The sequence below is a fragment of the Ochotona curzoniae genome, unplaced genomic scaffold (assembly GCF_017591425.1).
Source record: "Ochotona curzoniae isolate NIBS_2020 unplaced genomic scaffold, NIBS_Ocur_1.0 scaffold_4701, whole genome shotgun sequence".
NCBI lineage: Eukaryota > Metazoa > Chordata > Mammalia > Lagomorpha > Ochotonidae > Ochotona > Ochotona curzoniae.
The window spans coordinates 41,073,234-41,099,853 of NW_024467122.1; the positions used below are offsets into that span (position 1 = coordinate 41,073,234).

Sequence of the window (26,620 nt, forward strand, 5' to 3'; positions counted from 1 at the left end):
GCCTTCCCAGGCCACAGGCAGGGAGCTGGATGGGAAGCGGGGCTGCCGGGATTAGAACCAGCGCCCATATGGGATCCCGGGCGTGCAAGGCAAGGACCTTAACCACTGCACCATCGCACAGGGCCCTACACAGCACTTTTCATGATACATAGATACGTATTCTGGAACTCCCCTAAAGAATTGCCGAGTAATACAGCTCTGTCTGCCTAACGTACAAAAAATCATTTTCATAAGGTATTTCATGACTCTGTCGCTTTGCTAAGATTCATACTGGTATTCTATATCTGTATTGATGAAGCAATAACTTATATTCAACGCATAATTTTAGGCCAAACTGTTTCTTTTCTCTATGTTCCAGGCACAGACACAAGAAAGAGTCTTCCCAGCGACATTCAAATAAACTCGGTGCCCGTCTGAAGCTCACACAGTGAAAATCTGGTCTCCTTTCCTTATTGACACAGGACATGTTGAACACTTTCTACCAAGCCTAAAGATCCAGGTCTATTCATTATTATTATTATTATCATTTTATTAGCTCTTTATCATTAACATATGAATCGAATTGTCTTACAGAGTAATCAGGGTAAAGTCTCCAGGGAATTTCTGATAGAGATTACAAACTTAAACATATTAATACTTGCTATTTGTAATGACTTGACTATCGTTTTAACGATTTCTTTCCAGTAGTATTTTAAATTATTTCTGTACTTAACAGTTAAGTGGCAAATGAAAGCAACTCACTATAGGGTGAAGGGAAATTTTCATCATCTATTCAACAACAGGAATAAACCAAATACATTTCTTCCCTTCGTTTTTCTAGTTCAGGAATCTAAAAATCTTTAAAGTCCATAGACAGAGTTGTTGTTCAATAGGCAGAAATATATATTAAACATAAGCACCTTAACGATACAATTCTCTATTAATCAATGCTGTAATAATAAACAATAAAAAAATTCCTGTTATGGGCCCAGCATGGTAGCCTAGTGGCTAAAGTCCTCGATTTGCACACACACGGGTAACATATGGGCACTGGTTGTAATTCCAGCAGCCTGTTTCCCATCTAGCTTCCAGGTCATGGCCTGGGAAAGCAGTTGAGAATGGCCCAAAGCCTTAAGACTGTGCATCCATGTGGGAGACCCGAAAGAGGCTCCCGGCTCCTAGCTTTGGATCAACTCAGTTCCGGCCATTGAGGCCATTTGGGGAATGAATCAATAAATGGAAGATCTTCCTCTCTTTCTCTCCTCCTCTCTGTATATCTGACTTTGCAATTAAAAAAAAATCTTTTTTAAAAATCCTATTATACCACACCAAAAAATTTCCACCTGAAAACAATGCACCATATAAATCAATAAATCAAGTGTTGCATGGGTGGGCATGAAGTTTGTAATGACAAAACTAGATCCGTATGTATGATTAATGAGATGGTCCCTGTTCTAAATCAACCAGAGGGATACAAGAGAAACAAGATAAGAGAAACATTCCATCGGATCAGTAGGATTTAGCAACATCCATTCAATCAGCCATTCAGCAAATGGTTACTTATTACGTTTACTTGCTAGTTGGGATGACTAATGGGAGAGACAAGAAAGCAGACAAGGGCAACATAATACAACATAATACAAGAGTGGTCTGAAAAGTAGAAGCACAGTCCTTAGGAAACAGGGAACACTTCCTGAAAGTGAAGGCCCTCACACTGGGTCCTGGAGGAAAGTGAGCACTGTTCAAATGTAGGGAGAGGTGGGGAAAAAAGGCATAGAGCAGGTTCTAAGTTAGAGTGTGCACTGGGAGAGCCTAGAGCAGGCCCAGGCATCTGAACATAAACAATTTGAAGCAATGCAAAGAGTGCAATGAGATGCAAAATAAGATCCAGGTGATGACTATGTCACGTGCTACAGTGAACACATGGGATTTTAGCTGAGGTCAAAGAGGAAGTGTTGTAATGACAACAGTGCAGGGAAACTGGAAATAGTGACTGTCAGGTACTTTTCCATGCTTCTCTGCTGCTTGAGTCGCCTTCACCACTTGCCCCTTTTGGCTGTGGTTATTGGTCCTTCCCTGACATTCCATATTCCCATGTTCCATGATGTGAAAACCCTACTGTCCATGTCTCCCCTTGGACAGGAGTTTCCATTCATCAAAAAAACTAGCAAGTCCTAGGAAACATTCAAGTAAATCAAGTAACCTACTGTGACATCACCCATTTATCTAAAAATATTCTTACAAACAATTCGATTCATCTTTTATTTCAAGGTATCAGTTGTCAGCTGAAAGCATTCTCATAACTTTAGTGAGTCAACTCCTTTTTAATATCATCACTTTTCTGCCCAGTCCACAGAAAGACATGGGAAAGACCAAAAACACATCACTGGACAACATGGTAACAGAATTCATTCTCCTGGGCTTGGCTCACCCACCAAAACTAAAAATTCTCCTCTTCCTGGTCTTCCTCGTCATCTACATCCTCACTCAGTTGGGAAACCTGCTCATTCTGCTCACCGTGTGGGCTGACCCCAAGCTCCATGCCCGCCCCATGTACATCCTGCTCGGCGTGCTGTCCTTCCTGGACATGTGGCTCTCCTCTGTCATTGTTCCTCGGATGATTTTGGATTTCACTCCTGCCAGCAAGGCTGTGCCATTTGGGGGCTGTGTGGCTCAACTCTATTTCTTTCATTTCTTGGGAAGCACCCAGTGCTTCCTCTACACCTTGATGGCCTATGACAGGTACCTGGCCATATGCCAACCCCTGCGCTACCCTGTGCTCATGAATGGGAGGTTGTGCAGCATCCTTGTGGCAGGAGCATGGGTGGCTGGCTCCATTCATGGCTCAATCCAAGCCACCCTGACCTTCCGCCTGCCATATTGTGGACCCAATCAAATAGACTATTTTATCTGTGACATTCCTGCTGTGTTGAGACTAGCCTGTGCTGACACAACTGTCAATGAGCTGGTGACTTTTGTGGACATTGGAGTGGTGGCTGCCAGTTGCTTCATGCTCATTCTGCTCTCCTATGCCAACATAGTCCATGCCATCCTGAAGATACGCACTGCTGATGGGAGGCGCCGAGCCTTCTCCACCTGTGGCTCCCACCTCACTGTGGTCACAGTCTATTATGTACCCTGTATCTTCATCTATCTCAGAGCTGGTTCCAAGAGTCCACTGGATGGGGCAGTGGCTGTGTTTTACACGGTTGTCACTCCCTTACTGAACCCCCTCATCTATACCCTGAGAAACCAGGATGTGAAGTCTGCTCTGAGGAGGATGGCAGCAGGTAGAGGAACTGTGAATGAGAAGTAACTGCAGGGCCCAATGTTGTGACATAGTGGATTAAGCCACCACCTGCAAGGTCAGCATTAGTTATGGACACAAACTTGAATCCGGGCTGCTGCATCTCTGATGGTGATCCCTGCTAATGGCCTCAGAAAACAGCAGAAGATGGCCCAACTCTTGGGCCCCTGCACCCACGTGGGAGACCTGGATGAAGCCCCTGGTTCCTGACTCGTTGCTTCTGCTCAGCCCAAGCCATTGTAGCCATCTAGGGAGTAAATCACCATATGGAAGACCTCTTCCTCTGTAACTCTGTCCTTCAACTAAATAATCCAATCTCTAAAAAAAAAGTAACAGGCTCAGGGACCCCTACATCACCATCTCTATTGTTCTTTTCAGTTACTGTGGTAGATTGTAAATGTTCAATGAACTGTTACTGATTTAAAGTGAGTTGAATTTAACCCTGGGAGAAACTTCTGAGCTTTTAAACTCTACCCCTTTCTTATTGCATTTTTTCAAATTGTATTGCATCTTTTGTTTAGAAATAAATGCGTATATTTCATCTATCACCTCTGAATACTCTGCGAAGTAATAAAATGTCTCATCAAAAGTTGAACACAGAGGCAAGTGTTGTGGCACAGTGGGTAGGCCAACCTTCACATTGGCCCCATCCCATATCAAAGTGTCTGAGCTGAAGCCGCACCTCCGCTTCTTATCCAGCTTCTTGCTAATGCAGACCCTGGGATGCTGGAAGTGATGACTCCATTACTGCCCCCAGATGAAACAGTCAGACAAGGACGGTTCCTGGCTTTGGCTTGAGCCAGCCACAGCATTTGTGAGCACTTGGGGAGTGACCCAGCAGTGGAAAGATCTCTCTCTCTCTCTCTCTCTTTTTCTCTTTGACTGCCTTTCAAATAAAGAAAATGTTTAAAAAGAGAACAAGTGTAATTTGTTTAAAAAATGAAAAGGTTGACTAGTATCAGAATGTGCTTGCAACTTAGAATATGTACTTAAAAGGGCAAAAAAATCAGCCAATGCTGTGGTGAGCATAAGATATGTTATGTATAACATGATATATATTTACTTTTGTTCTCCCAAAAGAAAAGTCAATCATGCTAGAATGAAAGATAAAAGCTGGCTTGAGACTGGAATGGAAATCAAATAAATTTTCTTGGGTAATAAGGGCTGATTGGAGAGCCTCCAACTGAGAAGGTCACCAAGGAGCTATGATAATGGCAGCCAAGGCCGCAGTGGTGGAGACAAGGAAGCATGACCATGGCCATGGCAGTGAGTGGAGAAAGGTTTCCCTTCCTATGCCTGCAACACAGGAAGTGACAGCATGGAGGGAACCAGCCCAGGCACTGAGACAGACAGGGTAAAACACCATCCTGACACCACCACCCTGACAGCACAAGTCTTCTGTACCCAAGCTCTTAGATTTTTTTCTCTGCTAGAGAATGCAATAATTATACTGACCTCCAAGAACCCAGAAACCCTTGGCTCCTTGGATTGACCATGGGGCAGGCGTATGTGGAGAAATAAGAATATTTTCATATCAACTACAGGGAAATCTCAACAGCTGCCACATGTTTCATCTCACACGGTAACATGAGACATCAATTGCTTAAACTCATCCCAGACATAGAAGGAAACAGCCCTGTATCCCTCTAACCTTTTGTTTATCTTTGAAAACAAGTAACACATGTATACATCCTGATGTTCTCTTATGTTTTCATATCTGCAAACAGGACATTTCCCCCAGACACTGGAAGTATCCATATGCTGGGAAGACTGGAAGGGTACTTCCAGAAGGATTAGGATAAAGATGTTACTTAGATATAAATAAGACAGAAGGAATTCCTGTTTAGCTGCTGGTGGCCTAAATTAGCTTTTCAGGTCTTCAAACAAGACAACTGCATTAAAACTCAGGATATGTTAATGAGGTATTTCATCTCCTGCTGCAACACATCAACCAAGTCTTGGTGGGCTTGAGCATAGAATCTACCAAGGCTCCGCACAGAATCAAGTGAAAACAGAAAAATCCCGTCCCTACAAATCCTGGAGGATTGTGAAAGGAAAGGAACGGAAACAGAGGGAGAGCAAGGAAGATCAGCTGTAGACCACGGCTTGAGTTTTTCCAAATTTGAAACCAAACCTAAAGTGTAGCAAATCAAAGTCAAGAGGGATTGCAGTGTGGGTACAGTTTGAGAGACTGTCAATCCTTAAGATAACTGAGGCTGTCAGTTTAAGGTACAAAGGGACATAAGTACACAAAATTGGTTTTCCAGAAATTGGAAATAAGGAAATCAGATGTGCCTGTATGCTTTCCCAGAAAGACAGAGAGGCCTGGGGACAGACAGTATTGCAGCTGAAGTCAAGGCAGTTACCACTACAGCATGCAGTGGCTTCTGGACCAGAGGCAAGCCAGGAGTAGGCACTGGCTGGATTCCAGCTAGTTGAATGCTAGTAAGAGCTGAAAAATTCTTAAAAAAAAAAAAAAAAGAAGAAGAAGAAGAAGAAGAATATGCACTGTGGCAAACCAGGTAAGTATCCCATATGTGTTGATTCATGTCCTGGCTGCTCCAACTCCTGGCTGATCAACTCCCAGCTAACAGCCTGAGAAAGTGGCCTGAATGTTTGGCCTCACATCATCCATGTGGGAGACTCAGATGAAATTTCTTGTTCTGGCTTCAGCATGGGCCAGAATTGGTCATTGTGACCATCTGAGGAAGGAACCAGTGGATGGACTGTCTCTCTCTATTACTCTCTCTTTTCAATTACGACTTTCAAAACAGATAAATTTTAAAGTCTTTTCTCTCTGTGTAACTCTCACCTGTAAATAAATAAATATTTAATAAATCAATTAATATTAAATAAATAAATAAGCATAACTATATTTACTCAACTAACCTAAATTTGGGGGAACTTTTCCCTCTTGTTATCCAGAGAGGATGGGACACATAAAGGAGGTTAGCTCAATTGTTGAAAATCAGGACCTTTTAAATGCACCTGTTTGTGTAATATGGGTAAAGCATATGATTTCCACATCCCTCCAAAGAAACCAATCACAGAAAATAGAGGACACCTAAACAAATCATCAGTCTCATTTTCTAGACATGCAGAAATGATTTCCTCATGCTGTCAAAGCAAAAATTAATGAGGACCTAGGGAGTATAGCTCTCATATGGGAAAAAGTTCCAGGGTAGAATTCTCAGGAGGTGGTTAGTTTTCTTCAAATCCCTTGACAGTGCTTCTATAAACCGGATCAGGGGAATCACAACCTTTCAAGATCTGCAGTAGAGAAGTCATATTGCCTGAATGGCCTCTAAGAAGCAGAGACCTCATCAGTTCTTCAACCAGCCCATGAGCTGAGCCCCTGGGATGTTTAATTCTACCATCCAGCAGCAATCTGGCACTGCATTACCACAAGCCAAAGGGGATCTTCTGAAGGGTGCTTTTCTCCTCACCTTCTGGGTTCTCTTACCTGAGGACAGAACATCCTCTGAGATGCTGATCCTGTGACTGTGTGAGTTCATGAAGAAAAATGTACCTGATTCTGGGTCCATACACAATAGGGGCAAATGTATGATTCCCATACTTCAAATGTTTTAGCAATTTGACTGAAAACACTGTTTAGTTGATCTTTTTTAACCCATTGCCTTCCTCAACTCATCCTCTATTCCCAAAGCGAACATGTTGGGTATATTAATTTTAAATTAATGTGACCTTTCTCCAGACTTGGAGACTTTCTTCTTCACATTAAGAAGAATTTTGAACACTTGTGACTTTTCTTATAGCTTTTTTCCATTTGAGGGAGGTGATAAAGTAATTCAGGAGCTGTCCCAGGTTGGCCACTGCTCTCTCTGTAGTAAGACCCTTTCTCCCCAGTGATGAGTATAAATGCTCAGCCTACTTGAAGGCTGGACAGTCTTCATTTCAATTGTCTTTTTTTTTTTTAAGATTTGTGTGTTTTTTTATTTTGTATTGGAAAGTCAGATTTGCAGAGAGGAGAGACAGAGAGAAAGATCTTACATCTGCTGGTTCACTTCCCAATTGGCTGCAATAGCCAGAGCTGAACTGATCTGAAACCAGGAGCATGGAGCTTCTTCTGGATCTCCCATACAGGTACAGGGTCCTAAGGCTTTGGGTCACCCTTGACTGCTTTCCCAGGCCTCAGGCAGGGAGCTGGAAGAGAAGTGGAGCTGCCAGGATACGAATCAGTGCCCATATAACATCCTGGTACATGCAAGGTGAGCACTTTAGCCACTAGGTTATCCTGCCAGGCCCTCAAGTTTCTTTTCTTAAGCACATAGTTTTTCTTCTAACTTGGACTGCAAGAATACTTAACTGGGATAATTTAAGAAGGAACATGTGAATTCTGTCTCTGCCCAAGATGCAAATTTGGCTCGTGCTGCTTGCCCTGCCTTTCTATTCAGGCTACTTAATGGCCTAAAAAGGACTAGAATCCAAGGCTGGCTTTGAAAGCAAGCAAGTATGAAGAACACAACACTGGCTCATTCCTCAGCCCTGTACCCTGGGTGATTCATATCTGTGCTAAATGGGGTTGACTCCAACCCTTAGGTGTCCTCCACAAATCCCCAGCTCCATGCATACATGCCAGTTAGAGACCAAATCTCCTCTGTTGCACTCTCTCGTTTTTTATGAACTGAGAAGCATCACCTGTGAAGGGCCCAAAGTGAATGCACCTCCTTGGTAAGGGAACACAACAAACAACACACCCCTGCATTCCTGTCTGGCCCTCCCTTACCCTGCCTCTCTATTCTACCCTCATCCACTCTGTCCTCAGGAGCATCTCCCTTGAATTTCTGCCGCTAAATCCATTGCATCTAATTATGCTCCATTTTAAACGCTGATTCTATTTGTGATGCCACTGGCTTTGTATTATCCTTAATCATATTATTTTAACATAACACAATCTATACAATTTTAATTTATGATTATATTACAATTGACTTGTAAGGAGCTTTCTCAGTACTAAATAGTATTTAAAGCAGAAAGTTTCAAAACTCTGTCAAATAACCCAAGATGTGAATACTTAAATCTTTTTAAATTGATGAATCTAAATTTGCTTCACTGCTCAATTTATATAGCTGAAACCTCCAAAAATCCTGCTCAGGTGCAGAATTAACAGTGAGAACAGGTTTGTGAGAATTCCAAGTATGGAAGGCAGATAAAGCCCATTAAAGCAAAGGCATAATTCAAGTTCCAATTCTATAATTATTGATGCAGTTCTAATCCATATAACAAAAAGTAAGAAATAATTTAGGCTACTCAATGTAACTATATGAAGCAAATGGAAGGCATACATGAAGTTTTAGGCTTCATACGCCCTGAGTATAGTCTCACACTGCTTAAAATGGGAAGCTAATCCGTTGTCCTGCTCTCATGATGAAGTGGCACAAAAGCATGACAAAGTGATCAAATAAGAATGACGCAGGATAAATAGGAGTTCACATAACCACAAAGTTGGCCAATTAGAAAACATGTATTTTCAAATTTTTTAATTTATTTTCATGCAATTTGAACTGCAGAGAAACAATACACACTCTAAGAGAAAAAGAGAAAAGGTGACATGAACATCAAGAGAGATCTGCCCATCAATCACTCCCCCAAATACCTGCAACACACAGGCTAGGTAAAGTAGAGACCAGGAGCCCACCATTCCATCTAGGCCTTCCACAGGAGTGACAGAGACCTAAACGCTTGAACCCTCATCTGTGAGCTACCAGAGTACATACCAGAAAGAAACTGGAACCAAAAGCAAAAAAACAGGAATCAAATCAGGCATTCCAATATGGCATGCTGGCATCCCAAGAAGTAGCTTAACCACTGTGCCAAATGCTTTCCATCAATGTGTCCTAATAATCTGACTGTCACCAAGTGCTGAGACAGTGGCTATGGATGCAGCACAGAAAAAAGTAGACTTGGTCATATCTTTGGAGAATCTTAAACTCTAGTAGAAGAAATAATTAAACATGTAAGAAACAGCTCCATTGTAGCAAATAGCAACTGCCTCTTACAACACAAGTCTTATTTTCCAGGACATTGTCTTCTAGTGGAGGAGAATAATTTTCTGAGACAGGTGACACATAAAGTGAATCTCGAGGCAAGACCATGTGCGAATGCAATGGCGTTCGCCCACAGGTACAGAAGGGAGGAGGACATGGAACTCTGAGAGACTGAAAGATGGAAATCTGTAGCAGCTGGCAAGGGCCACACCATAAAAGGTTCTTGTAGATCAGAGGACGAGGCATTCCAAGGATAGTAAACCAAAAGGCAATTGTATGGCTGGTGATGGTAGAGAAATTGCTGAACCTACTCCGTATTACAAACATCTGTTTCTCCAAGGCATCTCCTTTTGGGCGTAGACCATGCACACTCACACTGTTGTGGAAACACCCTTTCCCCGAGTTCCCAACACTTGGCTACTGCCTTCCACTGAAGGAACACCTCAGCACAGCTCAGACCTAACAAGTCTCTGAGAATTTTCCCGCCGAGCAAACTAAGATGTAAGATGACAAATTGTTTCTACTCCGTTTGCCTTCTAGATGTTGATCGTCACTAAGAGGTGTTCTCTGGTGCCTTCAGTGTGAGTCACTTCCATGGTCTGACTTCACCACTTTTCTGCCCAGTCCACAGAAAGACATGGGAAAGACCAAAAACACATCACTGGACAACATGGTAACAGAATTCATTCTCCTGGGCTTGGCTCACCCACCAAAACTGAAAATCCTCCTCTTCCTGGTCTTCCTCATCATCTACATCCTCACTCAGTTGGGAAACCTGCTCATTCTGCTCACTGTGTGGGCTGACCCCAAGCTCCATGCCCGCCCCATGTACATCCTGCTCGGCGTGCTGTCCTTCCTGGATATGTGGCTCTCCTCTGTCATTGTTCCTCGAATTTTTCTGAACTTCACTCCTGCCAGCAAGGCTGTGCCATTTGGGGGCTGTGTGGCTCAACTCTATTTCTTTCATTTCTTGGGAAGCACCCAGTGCTTCCTCTACACCTTGATGGCCTATGACAGGTACCTGGCCATATGCCAACCCCTGCGCTACCCTGTGCTCATGAATGGGAGGTTGTGCAGCATCCTTGTGGCAGGAGCATGGGTGGCTGGCTCCATTCATGGCTCAATCCAAGCCACCCTGACCTTCCGCCTGCCATATTGTGGACCCAATCAGGTAGATTATTTTTTCTGTGACATTCCTGCTGTGTTGAGACTAGCCTGTGCTGACACAACTGTCAATGAGCTGGTGACTTTTGTAGACATTGGAGTGGTGGCTGCCAGTTGCTTCATGCTCATTCTGCTCTCCTATGCCAACATAGTCCATGCCATCCTGAAGATACGCACTGCTGATGGGAGGCGCCGAGCCTTCTCCACCTGTGGCTCCCACCTCACTGTGGTCACAGTCTATTATGTACCCTGTATCTTCATCTATCTCCGGCCAGGCTCCAAGAGTCCACTGGATGGGGCAGTGGCTGTGTTTTACACGGTTGTCACTCCCTTACTGAACCCCCTCATCTATACCCTGAGAAACCAGGATGTGAAGTCTGCTCTGAGGAGGATGGCAGCAGGTAGAGGAGCTGTGAATGAGAAAAAGTAACATTAGGCTCAGAGAAAGGCTGAGTCACCGTTACTAACTTTCTTTTCACAACCAGCAAGCAGAGACTGCTTTAGGTGGAATTGAACGGAATTCTATTAAGAAGAAGCTTCTGGTGTTACAGTCAGTCTCAATAAATTGTACAAAACCATTTTATACTTTCTGCTGCATCTCTGAACAGGAACTATGTCTTGTGACCTTTTAACCATGAAAAGTGAATGTTTTACCTAATAATGGGGGATTTCCCCCACCAAATTTGGGAGAAACTAGCGTAGTGGGACAGCAATGCCCTTCTCTCACTTGCTTCCCTCTCAATTTCCCAAGCCTCTTTGCAGTCAAGATTGCTTTGCTCGTACCACGGTATTTACCCTGAGTATTACTATTTAGTCTTCCCATGCACTTGATCTGAGTTGTCAATTGTAACATGTCTCATTCCACCCTCTCACTTTCAACTTGCAGTTAACACCTCTCACCATCACACCACCAATCTAATGCAAATATTTCTTATCTCCTCACATCTCTACCTCTCTCTTCTCTCCAAGATCCATTAATTTATTTGAACATTCTTCATACTTTCTTCCCGCTGAGGTTTTGATTAAGATAGTCCTTTAGGGATCAGCACTACTGTTTATAACAATGGCACTTGTTCTGCTCCCAATCCAGTTCCCTGATAATGCACTTGGAAAGAGAGCAGAAGACAGCCCAACTCCTTGGGCCCCTGCTGCCCATGTGGCAAAATGGGATGGAGTTTTAACCCAGTCCTAGTGCAGCCCTACTTGCTGCAATCTGGTTTCCTGCTAATGTGCCTGGGAAAACAGCAGATGGTCCAAGTCCTTTCGTACATGGGAAACCAGGATGCAGTTTTTCTCCTAGCTTCAACTTGACTCAGCTCCTCTTTATTTATATCTCCTATTTCTGTTGCTCTGCCTTTGGATAAATAATCAAATCTTTAAAAACAAACATGAACCCAAACTGGTATATTACCCCCCTTCACAAAGTATCTATGCATCTGCGCACACACATACACACACATTCTGGCTGCCATATACAAGCCTAGGCCCTTAAAATGAGCAATTTCCTTTCTAAAACATATTTCAAGTAAAATTTCTTCCCTTCCCTAATTCCTTCCTTTTCTTTTCCTTTCTTTCATCCACATTAAGAAAATGTTCATCTTCTGAGCAATACCTCAGCTAGCATCATCAAGAAACTGATTAGGTGCCTTCTAACCATTGGGAGGCTATTTGGTCATCACATTGTGGAGAGACAATAAAGAATGTCTTTACTTGAGATGCCTAGATCTTACCTGGTAAATATCCCTACATTTAAAACAAGTGTTCTCTTACCAAATTCTCATGTCTATAAGAGAAACATGATGAATGGAATGGGAAGAACACACATTTTAGAGTCACACTTCTGAATCTCTGTTCTGCCACGTCCTAAATATGTAGCTTTGTCTTACACTAAGTTTATTGGCCTCATCTGTAAAATAAGGAAGTTTCCATGTACCTTCATATTTTTAGAAAAGGATTGAATAAATTTACATTGTAATGATCCCAAAGACATCAGGCATTCACTAAACAATAATAAACTTCTTCATCTTAATCGTAGTAGTGGTATGCATAGTATAAATACCGAAAAAATTCTAAAACAGGATACCATAAATTTGAGAGTAAGAGCTGAGATCATCAGAGAAACCAGAAAACCTTGATCTGATTTTAAAAAAAAAAAGTTTGGGGCCAGCACCTTTTAGTGCTTACATCCTGAGTCAGAGCACTGGTTCAAGTCTCAAAATCTGCTTCTAATCCAGTTTTTTGATAATGTGTTTGGGGAGGCAGCCAAAGATGGCCCAGGTATTTAGGCTCTCATCTTCCTTGTGCGATACACTGATGGAGTCCCTGGTTCCTGGATTTTCCACGTCCCAGACCTCACTGTTGTGCCTATTTGAGGAGCAAACTAGTGAATGGATAATTTCTCTAATTCTATCCATCTTTTGTTTATTGTTCTGCCTTTTACATGAACAAATGAATCTGAAAGAGAATGGTCCCAATTTCCTACAGGAGGCAAAAGCAAGTATTGTACTGGAGGTGACAAACCAAACCAATGAAATACATCTTAAAGTGTGGTTTATAGGGTAGATGCTGTGGCAAAGCAGGTTAAGGGTCTTCCTGCAGAAATGGCTCTGCTTCCCTGCTATGCCACCTGAGAAGGCAGCAGAGGACAGCCCATGTCTTGGACTCCTGCACTCATGAAGAAGAACTAGATAGAGTTCCTGATTTCTGGCCTCAGTCTGGCCCTGACCTGATTGTTGTAAGAATTTGGGGTCTGAGCCAGAAAATGCGAGATTTTGTTTATTCTCTCTCTCCCTCTCTCACACACACACGCACACAAACACACACACAACACAAAGTAATCAAATCTTTAATATACATGCATATATTAGGTTATAATAGGGTTGAATAACCTTTAATGCCCTTCTGACCCTGGGAATCTGTTTTACCTGGTCTATGAGGATCTAGTTTGTGTATTTTGCAAAATATGAATGCACCAGTAAGAAAACATCTCTTGGCACAGCAGTTAGACACCAACTAGGGGCCTGGCAGGTTAGCCTAGTGGCTAACGTCCTCACCTTGCATGCACCAGGATCCCATCTGTGCACCAATTCATATTCTGGCAGCTCTACTTCTCTTCCAGCTCCCTGCTTGTGGCCTAGGAAGGCAGTGGAAGACAGCCCAAAGCCTTGGGACCCTGCAACTGCATGGGAGGCCCAGAGGATGCTCCTTGATCCTGATTTGGATCAGCTCAGCTCTGGTTGTTGCAGCAACTGGAGGAGTGAACCCGCAGATGAAAGATCTTTGTCTCTTCTCTGTAAGTCTGACTTTCCAATTAATTAATTAATTAATTAATTAATTATCTTAAAAAGACACCATTTGGAGTGACCACATCCTATTTCAGAGAGTTTGATTCAAGCACTCTCTCCCTTTCTCTGACTTTAAAAATAAAAACAGGTCTCTGGGCCCGGCGGAATGGCCTAGAGGCTAAAGTCCTCGCCTTGAACGCCCCAGCATCCCATATGGGCGGGCGCTGATTCTAATCCCGGCAGCTCCACTTCCCATCCAGCTCCCTGCTTGTGGCCTGGAAAAGCAGTCAAGGATGGCCCAAAGCTTTGGGACCCTGCACCCATGTGGGAGACCCGGAAGAAGTTCCTGGATCCTGGCTTCAGATCAGCATAGCATCGGCCATTGTGCTCACTTGGGGAGTGAATCATCAGACGGAAGATCTTCCTCTCTGTCTCTTCTCCTCTCTGTATATCTGACTTTCCAATAAATAAATAAATCTTTTTTAAAAATAAAATAATAAAATAAAATAAAATAAAAACAGCTCTCTAAAAGAAAGAAAGAAAACATCTCTTGACACACAGAAATCCCATTAGCTTTTCCCCTTTTCCTACAAGTTTGTTTTGGGAGAGAAAGAAACCCACAGATTTGAAGTTATCCAGATCCTGACTTGATTCCACCAGATGTCACAAAATTGGAAGGAAAAAAAAGAGCTGTAAACAAACGAAGTCTCCCAGGAAGCGAACTGTGCATGTTGGTCTTAACGCAGGGGTGCGATTACAATATTCCCAAAGCTCAAGGTCTCACACACTACAGTTAGCTCTGGGGAAAACAAAGGAAGTAAAAAGGAGGAAGCGATCAACATGAGCGCTTACCATCAGTAGGAGCTACAACTCAGTTCCCTGTTCTTAAGAAGACCAGAGGAGAATTTCTAGAAGTAACAAGTCAAGTACAGTCAAGTGTCAACCATTGGATCTGCTGCATTGGTCCAGTCAGAATTGATTAGTCAGATCTTCAGCCACAAGTGCTTCACAACAGCTCCTGCTGGCTCTGTGAGCTATCAAAATCTCCCCCACAGATTTGGATTCCTTCTTTCAAATTACAAAAGAATCTTCAGAGGATGCTGACATCTGCAGGTAAGGGTGAATTTCTCTCCCCCATGTAGCACGGGCCACTATCCCAATCGCACTTTCCAGAGTTCAACATCATCTGTAGGGCGTGATCACTAATGAGGAAAGATGCTGAAAAGAGAAAGATGCTTCACAGACACAGTTTCAGATACAAGGTGATGTTGGGTCCACATACTACATAACAGATTTTTCCACTCTCAGTCATTTTACTTTCAGTATCTTTGTAATGCAAATATTTAATAAGATTCTGTGCTCTCACAGAAATTGTTTTGATTGTTTTGAAAAGGCTCTTAGCCTTTTCATAGCAGGGTGACACTGGCTCTCCAGCACATTCATTCACTCCAAAGTTATTCATCAGAAGTTCACTCACTGCCTGGCTTTAACATCAGAAGTGAAAAATGCCTTAGGGTTCTCCCATGGTTCTGCTTTTGCTCCATTCTTGCTTGGTCCTTGCCAGATTCCCTCTCCCTAGAAAATATATTCTTGGCTCAAAATTGGAAAACTGTATCTGACTAAAGCTGTAATTTAATTTGTATGTTAGAATAAACAATCCGCTGTTAGTAAAAGTTTTATATTTTAATGGAAACTGTTACTCTGTTTAATAATACAAACTCTTCTCCTTATGTGATCCTATATGAATATGCTTTTTGTTTCAACATTACTCATCCTTACAATTAGATCATTTCGTTTATTTTTTTTAATCATTTATTTTTATTGGAAAGACAGATCAGATTTACCAAGAGAAGAAGAGATACAGACAAAGATCTTCCTTACACTGGTTCACTCCCCAAATAGTTGCAATGGCTGGAATCAGAAGAGTCTTCTGGGTCTCCCACATACGTGCAGGGTCCCAAGGCTTTAGGTCATCCTCTGCTGCCTTCCTAAGCCACAATCAGACACCTAGATGGGAAGTGGAGCAGCCAGGAGATAACCAGTGCCCATACGGAAACCTAACACTTGAGAGGGGAGAATCAGCCAATTGAGTCATTGCACCAGGCCCAGATAATTTTCAGTTTTACATATCTTACTGTAAAATTTAGAAAATTGCAATAATTACATTTGCTTTCTAGATATTTGAGATTGATTTTGTTTTTAAAAAAAAAAAAAGAAAGAAAGAAAGAAAAGAAGAAGAGTAAAATACAGTGGGGCCCTGCATGATGGCTCAATGGTAAAAGGATGCCAAGATCCAATACGGATGTTGATTTGTGTCCTGGCTGCTCCACTTCCTATCCAGCTCCCAGTTTGTGGCTGAGAAAGTAGCAAACGATGCCCCAAAGCCTTGGAACCCTGCATCCATATGGGAGACCCAGAAGAAACTCCTGGCTCCTGGCTTCAGATCGACTCATCTCCAGTCATTGTACCACTTGGAGGAGTGATGGAAGATCTTTGTCTCTCTCTCCTTTTTTTCAATAAATCTGATCTGGCTTTTCCATAAAAATTTTAAAAATCTTTAAAAAAGAAAAGAAAGTGCACTTCATTTTTTTAAGATTTATTTATTTTTATTGCAAAGTCAGATACACAGAGAGGAGAGATAGAGAGGAAAATCTTCCATCCAATGATTCACTCTCCAAGTGACCGCAACAGCCAATGCTGTGCCAATCCGGAGCCTGGAGCCAGGAACTTCCTCCACGTCTCTCAAGTGGGTGCAGGATCCCAAAGCATTGGGTCACCCTTGACTGCTTTCCCAGGCCACAGGCAGGGAGCTGGATAAGAAGTGGAGCTGCCACGATTAGAACCTGGTGCCCATCTGGGATCTCGGTGCTTTTAAGGCGAGGACTTTAGCCACTAAGCCACACCGCCGGGCCGTGCACTTCATCTTAATTTTCAGAAATCAATGTACTTAAAGTTTTCTACATAATCATTTGCAGAATGGGTGAGTAGAGTTTGAAATAGCTTGGAACCAAAATTAAGCAAAATTAATCTTCTGAAATAGGTTTAAGCCTGGGCTCTTTGCTTCAGAAGAAAGTTTTCTAATTTCTTCAACAAATCAACCACTAGCACTCTTTAATGATTAAAACTGAATATTTCTATTCTGTTTATGATCCACTAGTAATTCCCATATCTTATTCAAGCACACCTGTACAAGCTGACCTTTATATTTGATATCAGATCAGAAATCATGAGTACATTACCTTAATAATTTCAGTACAGCCAAAATTACTATAAAAATGAAAACATTTCCAAGATACCACACAATGGTGTGATGATTTTTTAAATAAATCACACTCAGTGCCATAGAATGTCAGACACCAAAGAAAGTTGGGCGACCTTACAAGCTCATGGTAGCAAACTTTGACCTGGCTTGATTCTAGAGCCTGTAATAATTCTTTTTACATGTATATTTTGAAGCAAAATCTTTCACAGAAAGACCTTTCAAACTTGTGAGTTCATTACTCTGATCATGATTACTTTGGTTTGGCTCAGTAAAATGTAAAGATATAGAAAGAATGCTATGCTGAAAAAAAAAATGTAGCATATAAAATGTGGAAAGAATGCTGAACTGAAAGCCCTAAGAGGTACATGGAGTCCTTACCCAGCATTACACAGCTGCAGAACTCTTGCTACTTAACTTCTAAACATCATGAGAACATCACACAGAGGCAATTAGCATCCTTACTATTTGACTCAACATCACTAGAGTCCATTCATGTATCATCACTGTCATATTTTTGTTCTCTTAAGAGATTCTTCATATTCTTTCTGTCTCTCTTCCTTTTTCGTTTCACTCTCATATTGTTCTTGAGAAGATGTATTTAAATGGTCTCATAACGATATCTGGGGTATTAATTGACTAAGAGTAAGTGCAGGACTGGTCAACCATGACTATCAAGCTTCGTGCTTGCAGATCTATGAGAACAGCAGTGGCAAAGGGAGAAGACCTTAGCAGACCAGAAACAAAGGGAAATTTCCTTATTAGTAACTAACAGGGTAGGCATTTAGCCAGGAAGTTAAGACACCACAATTCCAATATCAGAGTAGCTGAATTCAATAATTAACTCACTCCCCATGACTGCTTTTTGCAAATACAGACCTAGGAGGCAGCAATGAGGGCAGAAGTAATTGGTCCTGTCTTCAAAATGAGAGACTCATCCTGAGTTCCAGCTTACTCCATCTTCTTCTTTGGGAAGTAAATTTACAATCTTTCTTTCCCTTTCCCTCCCCACACCCCAATCTTAAAGAAATTATTTTTTTAAAGAATTTATTTTAAGAGTTAGAGAAACAAAAACAGGAAAATTTACTTGCAACTGGAACAAAATTACGTTTAGTAAGGACATTCAGTATTATCAATAGGATTACATTCTTTCCCCTCATTCCTCCTATTGAGATGACTCCAAAATCCAAGGACAAGATTAAGAAGTACTGTTTTCTCTGGTTGAGTAAAAGAACCAGCACACTACAGCTGGATAGAAATTTTCATCAACAGAAATTTTACAAAAGAAATAACATATGCAAGATAGAACACTCTCCAACACAAGCATGAAAATAAAATGGAAAACCAAAGATGAAAAGCTAAGTAGTGAACTTCTAAAAATTATAAAAATATGTTGATAATCAAAAAGCCACTGGAGGAGGTTTGTATACTTCCGTGCAGGCATCTTCCACCTGTGGTGTAGCAGGCACCCACCACCTGTGGTGCTGGCATCCCATATGAGCACCTGTTCATGTCCTGGCTGTTTCATATCCCATCCAGCTCCCTGCTAATGCCTGGGAAAGCAACAGAGGACGGCTCATATTCTTGGGCCCTGCACCCATGTTGGAGACATGGAATAAGTGCCAGGCTCCCAGGTTCAGACTGGCTCAGCTCTAGCTATCGCAATCATTTAGGGAAGATCTCTCTACCCATGTATCTCTCCCTCTTTCTAAAAGCCACTGGAAATCACAGAAACAATTTTTAAAAGACTTAGACTCACACTCAGGAAGAAAATAGAATAAAACTATGCTAACATAGCCCCACTGTTTCCTGAAGGAAAAGTTATTGTATCTCAATGGAGCATTGAGGTGCCCCTTTAGACAAAGATGTCCTATGACTTACCAGATGTATCTCCTGGGAACCCATCACAGCAAAACTTAAGTGTGCTCTGTACAAATTCCCTTTGATCTGATTCAAAATTCAGAAAAAAAAAAACTCATATGCCTAATTTAGTTTTCAGGGACCCTGATATTGTCAAGCAGGTGCCCTGGGTAGTACACACACCACTCATGGGAGTGAGAGATTAATTGATGAATTGGCTGTTTGGTTTGTGATTTATTCTCTCAGGTATTTGAATCATGTGAATTGGTCTCCCAGAGCATGATTATCCCAGGGACACCTAACTAAGTCAGACTTTTGAGGTTGAAAAGTCAAACATCAGATCTTGCTGACCCTGAAAATGATTGCATTCCATGACAACTCTGGCAGAGCAGATCCCCCACCTTCACCTCAAGCTCCTTCAACCCAGGATAACTGTCAGTCAGGGTCAACTGTGGGAACCTAGACCTTTGTACTTCCTGAAGCTGGGAAATAGGAAAAGGAGGCCATTGTCTGTAGCTTGGCCATCTGGAAGAATATTCCCTTCAACCTTTTGAAGTTCAACTGTCACTGCTTCTCTGTGATTAAAATGTTTAAATCTGAATAAAATCACCATACATCTTTCATTCATTTGAAATAGGATGTCATGCGATGGGAATATTTATTCCTTTTTTTTTTCTTTTATAAAAAGCATGATTAGATCATGAGAGCAAAACTTGGATAGAGTATGAATGCAGCAGGCTTAAAGTTAATGTTTAATGTCGATGTTCTCGAACATAACTACCTATTATTGATCACTATTGACAGAATTAGGTGCATGGTATTAGTCCCATACTCATATGCCCAGTGAGGAGGTCAAAAGACAGAGGAGCTGTGAGATTCACTCAGAACCAAGAGGCAAGTAGATGACCATATCTATTATTTTCTAAATGTTTGTTTATTTGTTTGTTTGAAAATCAGAGTGGCACAGAAAGAGGGAGAGAAGCAGATATCTTCCCTCCACTGGTACCTAACAACTGCAGCAGCCAAGGCTAGACCAGGCCAAACAAAAGGGCTAGAACTCCATTGAGTTCTTTCTCACAAGTGGCAGGGTCCCTCGCACCTGGCACTCTGATTTGGGATGTCAGCATCTCAAGAGGTGGCTTAATTTGCAGTGCTACAATGCTGGCCCCAACCAGATCCATAATTGGGGCAAACCAACGATCCATCCACTGCAACACTCACATTGGGGGGTTGCAGCCACAGCAGGAGCGTGAGGTCTTCTTCCTACATAGGAGTGGCCAGCTTCCTGTATTTCAGAGTCCTCTGACCAGGGCAGACTGCTTCCCAGTTCAAGAGTGTGGATCTTAAGGGAGCTCCAGACCTTCCTGTCAGCTTCACTTTGCTCTTGAGTAAATGCAGTCATTTCAGGGGGAAAAAAATAACCAAGTCATCTCATTTTCTTTGTTGTCTCACCTCAAGCCATGAGGGCTTTCTCTATTCAAAAACTCCTTAGCATTTCTTTCTTAATTTAAACTTTTATTTTTAATTGAAAATAATAATTATATCTAATTTTATGGAATACATTGTGATGCTTTGATATATATGTGCACTGTGGGTTATATCAAACTATAAGCATAGCCATCACCTCATATACTTACTACATTTTTGTAGTGAGAACATTTAAAATCTTTGTCAACAGTTTTGAAATATACAATTATTAATTATACAGATCATCAATAGATCTACAAAGCTCATTCCTGCTGTCTAGTTGAAACTCTGTATCCTTTGGTAAACATCTCCCTGTTCCCCATCCCAGCCTCTAGTGGCCATGTCTCTATTTCTGGAAGTTTTTCTGACCTAGCAGCTAAAGTCTATTTCTGGAAGTTTGACTCTTGTAGATTCCATACATAAGGTGAGATCATGTAGCACTTGTCTTTCTGCTTCTCACTTATCTCACTTAACACCCACCAGGTTCATCCTTGTTGCTACAAATGATAAGATTTCCTTCTTCTTTATGACTGAATTCATTCCATTGTGCATATACCCAATGTGTACTTTATCCATTCACCCACTGGAGAATACTAAAATGGATTTCATGGCTTGGTTAATGCTGCAAATTAGCATGAAAGTACTGACATACTGATTTTTTTAAATATGTATTTATTCTTACTAAAAAGGTAGATTTACAGAGAGAAGGAGAAACTGAAAGATGTTTCATCTGCTGGTTCACTCCCCAAATGACTACAATAACCAGAGCTGAGCCAATCTGGAGCCAGGAGCTCCCTCACATGGGTTCAGAATCCCAAGGCTTTGGACCACCCTCCATTACTTTACCAGACCACAAGCAGAGAGCTTACAATCTATATGGGATCCCAGCACTTATAAGGAGAGAATTAGCCAATGGAGCCATTGTTTCTGGCCTCATATGCTGATTTCAATCCCTTTGGAAATACAAGGGGAAATGAAAAAGCTCATGAAATAGGCTATTGTTGTAGCGTGTTGAGTTAAGCTGACACTTGCAACACCAGCATTCCAAATCAGAGTGCTGGTTTCAGTCTTGACTGCTCTACTTCCGACCAAGACATAAGCTGTTATTTGCAATCCAAATGCAGCTGCTCATCTCTTCCATTTTAAGACTAAAGCAGCTACAGACATGTCTGTAAACAAGAGTGACTATATTCCAATAAGATTCTATTAACAAAACTCTGGCTGTAGAACATAGCTCCTCCCTACTTGTAACTCCCCATGTTAGAAAGACGTTTCTCAGGCCCTGCATGGTGGCTTAGCAGCTAAAGTTCTCCTCTTGAAAGCACCAGGATCCCATATGGGCACTGGTTCTGATCCCAGCCGCCCCACTTTCCATCCAGCTCCCTACTTGTGGCCTGGGAAAGCAGTTGAGGACAGCCCAAAACCTTGGGACCGTGCACCCACGTGGGAGACATGGAAGAAGTTCCTGGATCCTGGCTTCAGATTGGCTCATCTCCGGCCATTGCGCTCACTCAGGGAGTGAATCATCAGATGGAAGATCTTCTTCTCTGTCTCTCTTCCTCTGTATATCTGACTTTCCAATAAAAATAAATAAATCTTAAACAAAAAAAAAAAAAGGAAAGAAGTTTCTCTACCACTGCCCCCTATTCTACAATCTCCTTCTGAGGTTCTCTATTTCCATCTCTCTTCTGTGTTAACACTTATGTTGGCCGTTCTGTAGGTCAATTTTCTTGGGAACATGGACAACATCACCAACACCCTGCTAACTGAGTTCATCCTCATCGGCATTCCCTATCCAATCAGTCTCAGGTCATTTCTGTTTGTGTTCTTTTTGCTCATCTACATCCTGACGCAGTTGGGGAACCTGATCATCCTCATCACTGTCTGGGCAGACCCACAGCTTCACGCCCGACCCATGTACATCTTCCTTGGTGTCCTCTCCATCATTGACATGAGCATCTCGTCCATCATCGTCCCTCGCCTCATGATGAACTTCACCCCAGGCATCAAACCCATCCCATTCAGTGGCTGCATCACTCAGCTTTATTTTTATCACTTCCTGGGCAGCACCCAGTGCTTCCTCTACACCTTGATGGCCTATGACAGGTACCTGGCCATTTGCCGGCCTCTGCACTACCCAGTGCTCATGACTGCTCAGCGGAGCGCTTTTCTTGCAGCTGGGGTTTGGGCGGCTGGCTCCATTCATGGAGCTCTCCAGGCTACACTCACCTTCTGCCTGCCCTACTGTGGGCCCAACCAGGTAGATTACTTCTTCTGTGACATCCCTGCAGTTCTAAGACTGGCCTGTGCTGACACCACAGTCAATGAGCTGGTGACCTTCGTGGACATTGGAGTGGTGGTGGCCAGTTGTTTCTCCCTGATCCTCCTCTCCTACATTCAGATCAGTCGGGCCATCCTGAGGATCAGGACAGCTGATGGGCGACGTCGGGCCTTCTCAACCTGTGGAGCCCACGTAACTGTGGTCACTGTGTACTACGTGCCCTGTGCCTTTGTCTACCTGAGGCCTGAGATCAACAGCCCCCTGAGCGAGGCTGCAGCTCTGTTCCCCACCGCCATCACGCCTTTCCTCAACCCCCTCATCTACACGCTCCGGAACCAGGAAGTGAAGCTGGCCCTGAGGAGGAGGATGGGTGGTTCAAGGACCAAGTGAGATTTGAATGTGTCTGTCCACCGTGGAGAAACCTTCACAGCTGGAATTTGTTGTAATCTTTAAATTTCAGTGAAACTTTTTTTCTTCCTGTTTTTAAGTGGCCACATCATACATATCAAGGCAAGACCAAACACAGTTAGGGTAAAACACGACTTTCTAGTGATACTTTACAATCCCCTGCAGATAAATAGCTCTCAAATGTTACAGTATGATAGAGAGAGAGTAATGCCATCCACAGAGCAGCAAAAGACAGCCACCTGCACAGCCAAAGGACTGGCCCACCAGAGGTGTCCAAGTGGCCCTCAAGCCTCTGTACTCTCACTGGTGATAAACCATACTTCATACAACTGAGGAATGTTCTTCAGTTCCATTCCAGTTCAATGCATGCCTCAGGAACAAATGCTGAATAAGGAATTACAGGTGCCCACTATATGCATCTTAACAGACCTGGCTTTGGGGACTTCCTAAAGCCACCACGGGTGTGTGAAGAGAAACTAACAGGTTGACCCTGACTTGTCTGCTAAGAAAACAAGCCTTCTATTTTTTAAAAAAAGATTTATTTATTTATTGGAAAGTCAGATATACAGAGAGGAGAAGAGACAGAGAGGAAGATCTTCCATCCGATGATTCACTCCCCAAGTGAGTGCAACGGCTGATGCTATGTCGATCCAAAGCCAGGATCCAGGAACTTCTTCCGGGTCTCCCACGCGGGTGCAGGATCCCAAAGCTTTGGGCCATCCTTGACTGCTTTCCCAGGCCACAAGCAGGGAGCTGGATGGGAAGTGGAGCTGCCAGGATTAGAACCAGCGCCCATATGGGATCCTGGGGCGTTCAAGGTGAGGACTTTTGCTGCTAGGCCACGCCACCGGGCCCAAGCCTTCTCTTAAACTGGCACTTTCACAAATTAAACTGGACTAAATAACCCCAAAGGAATAATGGAGCCAAATCTTTGTGAATAATTAATTGCCCCACACCAAAAAGTAAAGTCAATATGAAATTTTCCATTGAAAAAAATAGGGTAAGAGCCAGCATTGTGGCACAGCAAGGTGACACCATTGCCTGCAAAGCAAGTTTCCTGCATCAAAGTATTAGTTCAAGTTCTGGCTGCTCTGCTTCCAATCTAGCTGTTTGCTAAGTTGCCTGGAAAAATAAAGATAGATATTAGGTACCTGCCACCTAAGATCCTCATAGAGGAGCCTGGTATGGTAGCCTAGAGGCTAAAGTCCTCACCTTGGACATGCCAGGATCCCATGTGGGCACTGGTTCTAATCCCAGCAGCTCCACTTCCCATTCAGCTCCCTGCTTGTGGCCTGGGAAGACAGTCAAGGACAGTCCAAAGCCTTGGGACTTTGCACCCACATGGGATACCCAGAAAAATGTCTCAGCTCAGCCATTGCGGTCACTTTGGGAGTGGGTCATCAGATGGAGAATCTTCCTCTCTGTCTCTCCTCCTCTCTTTATGTCTGACTTTGTAATGAAAATTAAAAATATATGTATTTTAAAAAACTCTCACAGAGACCCTGATGGAGTTCTGGGCTCTTGGCTTTGACCTGGCTTAGTCCTACTCCTTGTGGGTTCTCTCACTATTGAGCTCACTGTTTCTCTCACTTTTACTGCCACTTTGCTTTTCAGATAAATGAATCTTTCAAAAAATAAATAAATAAACATGGCTGGCATTGTGGCAGAGCAGGTAGTGGCACCTCTTGCAATGTTGTTATCCCATATAGGAACAAGTTCATGGTCTGACTGCTCCACCTTCAATCCAGCTCCTTATTAATGGTCTGGGAAAAGCAGCAGAAGACGGTCCAAGTGCTTGGGTTCCTGTGACCCACATGGGAGACTTGGAAGAAGCTGCTGGCTTTGGCCTGGCTCAGCCCTGGTCATTGCAGCCATTTTAGGAAGTGAACCAGTAGATGGAAAATATATATCTCTCTCCTTCTCTCTGCAACTCTGACTTTCTGACTTTCAAATAAATAAATAAAAGTATTGAAATAGAGAAGGAAAGAAAGAAAGAAAGAAAGAAAGAGAAAAAGAAAGAAAAGAAAGAAAGAAAAGGAAAGAAATTAAGCCAGTGAGGAAGAGAGAGGCTAGCCCAGTAGATACAAAGAGTGTGAACCACATCAGAGTGCTTGAGTGTGATTCCCAGTTCCAGTTTCTGATTCCACTTTCCTACTAATGCAGACTGTGGGAAACAGCAGTGACTATTCAAGTGATTGGGTTCCTATTGTCCACATGGGAGAACTGGACTAACTTCCTGATTCCCAGCTTTGACCCCAGCCTAGCTCCAGGCATTGTGAGATCTGGAGAATGAATGAATGGATGGGAGTACAAGAGCTGTTCTGTCTTAGATAGATAGATAGATAGATAGATAGATAGATAGATAGATAGATAGATAGATAGATAGATACAAGGACTAAAATAATCCAGTGATAAAATATCATCTACCACCCATTGGAATGACAAGAAGAGATTGGGACAGAGGAAGGGAAGAAGGAAGGAGAGTGGGGCAAGAAGGAAGGAGGGAAAGAAGGTAGGAGCAAGAAAAAAAAGTAAGTCAGAAAATAATAAGCTTTGGCAAGGAAGCAGAGAAAACAGTACTCTTTGGCAATGTTGATGGAGATGTAGAGTGATGTAGCCACTATGACAAAAAGTATAGTGATTATTCAAGAACTCAAAAATAGGATTATAATGTGGTTCATCAAATCCACTCCTGTATAGATATTTTAAAAGATTGAAAGGGCCCGGCGTGATGGTGTAGTGGTTAAAGGTCCTCACCTTGCACATGCTGGGATCCCATATGGGCGCCGGTTCTAATCCCAGCGGCCCCGCTTCCCTTCCAGCTCCCTGCCTGTGGCCTGGGAAAGCAGTCGAGGACGGCCCAAAGCTTTGGGACCCTGCACTCGCGTGGGAAACCCGGAAGAGGTTCCTGGCTTCGGATCGGCATAGCATCGACCGTTGTGCTCACTTGGGGAGTGAATCATCGGACGGAAGATCTTCCTCTCTGTCTTTCCTCTCTGTATATCCGCCTTTCCAATAAAAAATAATAATAAATCTTAAAAAAAAAAAAAAAAGAAAGAAATCGATTAAGCAAAAAATGGGGAAGGAGGGGAAGAAGAGACGTAAATGAAAAAGAAAAGTCACATATAACCTTGAAATTGGATGAAAACAGGGATTCATCCTACAATTCTCACCACTCATCCGCTTGGAAATCTCTGTAATAAAAGACTTTGAAACTATAGTCATGAAAATCTAAGGGGAAAAGTCCTCTAAATAAAGGGGAAAAGTAGTACAAGACTCTAAGACAAGCACAAATAACTTGGTGTGTTTGGAAGGAAAGTCAGTGTTGTCGAAGACTGGTACTTGGGAGAGGTTACATAATGACATGGCAGGTGCAAGCAAGAGAGGGTAAAGCCTCAAAAACCAGATAAAAAGTGCAAATTTAACTTCTATTGCTACTAAAAAAAAAAAGCCACAACTTTGACAGCTTACACTAACATCCATTTATTAGCTTAAATTGTTCTAGGTCAACAGTTCAGGACGACTTAGTTCTCTTCCCAGTATCTCAGTAGGCTAAAATTAAAGTGTCCACAGGTCATATCCTCATTTGGAGAACAGGGTCCT

General features: G+C 42.5%; 3 protein-coding genes across 3 annotated transcripts; all 3 read left to right on the top strand.

Moving 5' to 3' along the window:
* Nucleotides 1–2,309: 2,309 nt before the first annotated feature.
* Nucleotides 2,310–3,296, top strand: LOC121148942 (olfactory receptor 10G2). Its single transcript, XM_040969321.1, has one exon. The coding sequence runs from the start codon at nt 2,342–2,344 to the stop codon at nt 3,293–3,295; it is 954 nt and encodes a 317-aa protein (XP_040825255.1). The 5' UTR covers nt 2,310–2,341; the 3' UTR covers nt 3,296.
* Nucleotides 3,297–9,931: 6,635 nt separating this feature from the next.
* LOC121149051 (olfactory receptor 10G2-like) lies at nt 9,932–10,888 on the top strand. The gene has a single exon (XM_040969479.1). It carries the CDS (start codon nt 9,932–9,934, stop codon nt 10,886–10,888), a length of 957 nt encoding a protein of 318 aa, XP_040825413.1.
* Nucleotides 10,889–22,066: 11,178 nt separating this feature from the next.
* Nucleotides 22,067–22,999, top strand: LOC121148341 (olfactory receptor 10G3). The gene has a single exon (XM_040968400.1). It carries the CDS (start codon nt 22,067–22,069, stop codon nt 22,997–22,999), a length of 933 nt encoding a protein of 310 aa, XP_040824334.1.
* The last annotated feature ends 3,621 nt before the right edge of the window (nt 23,000–26,620 follow it).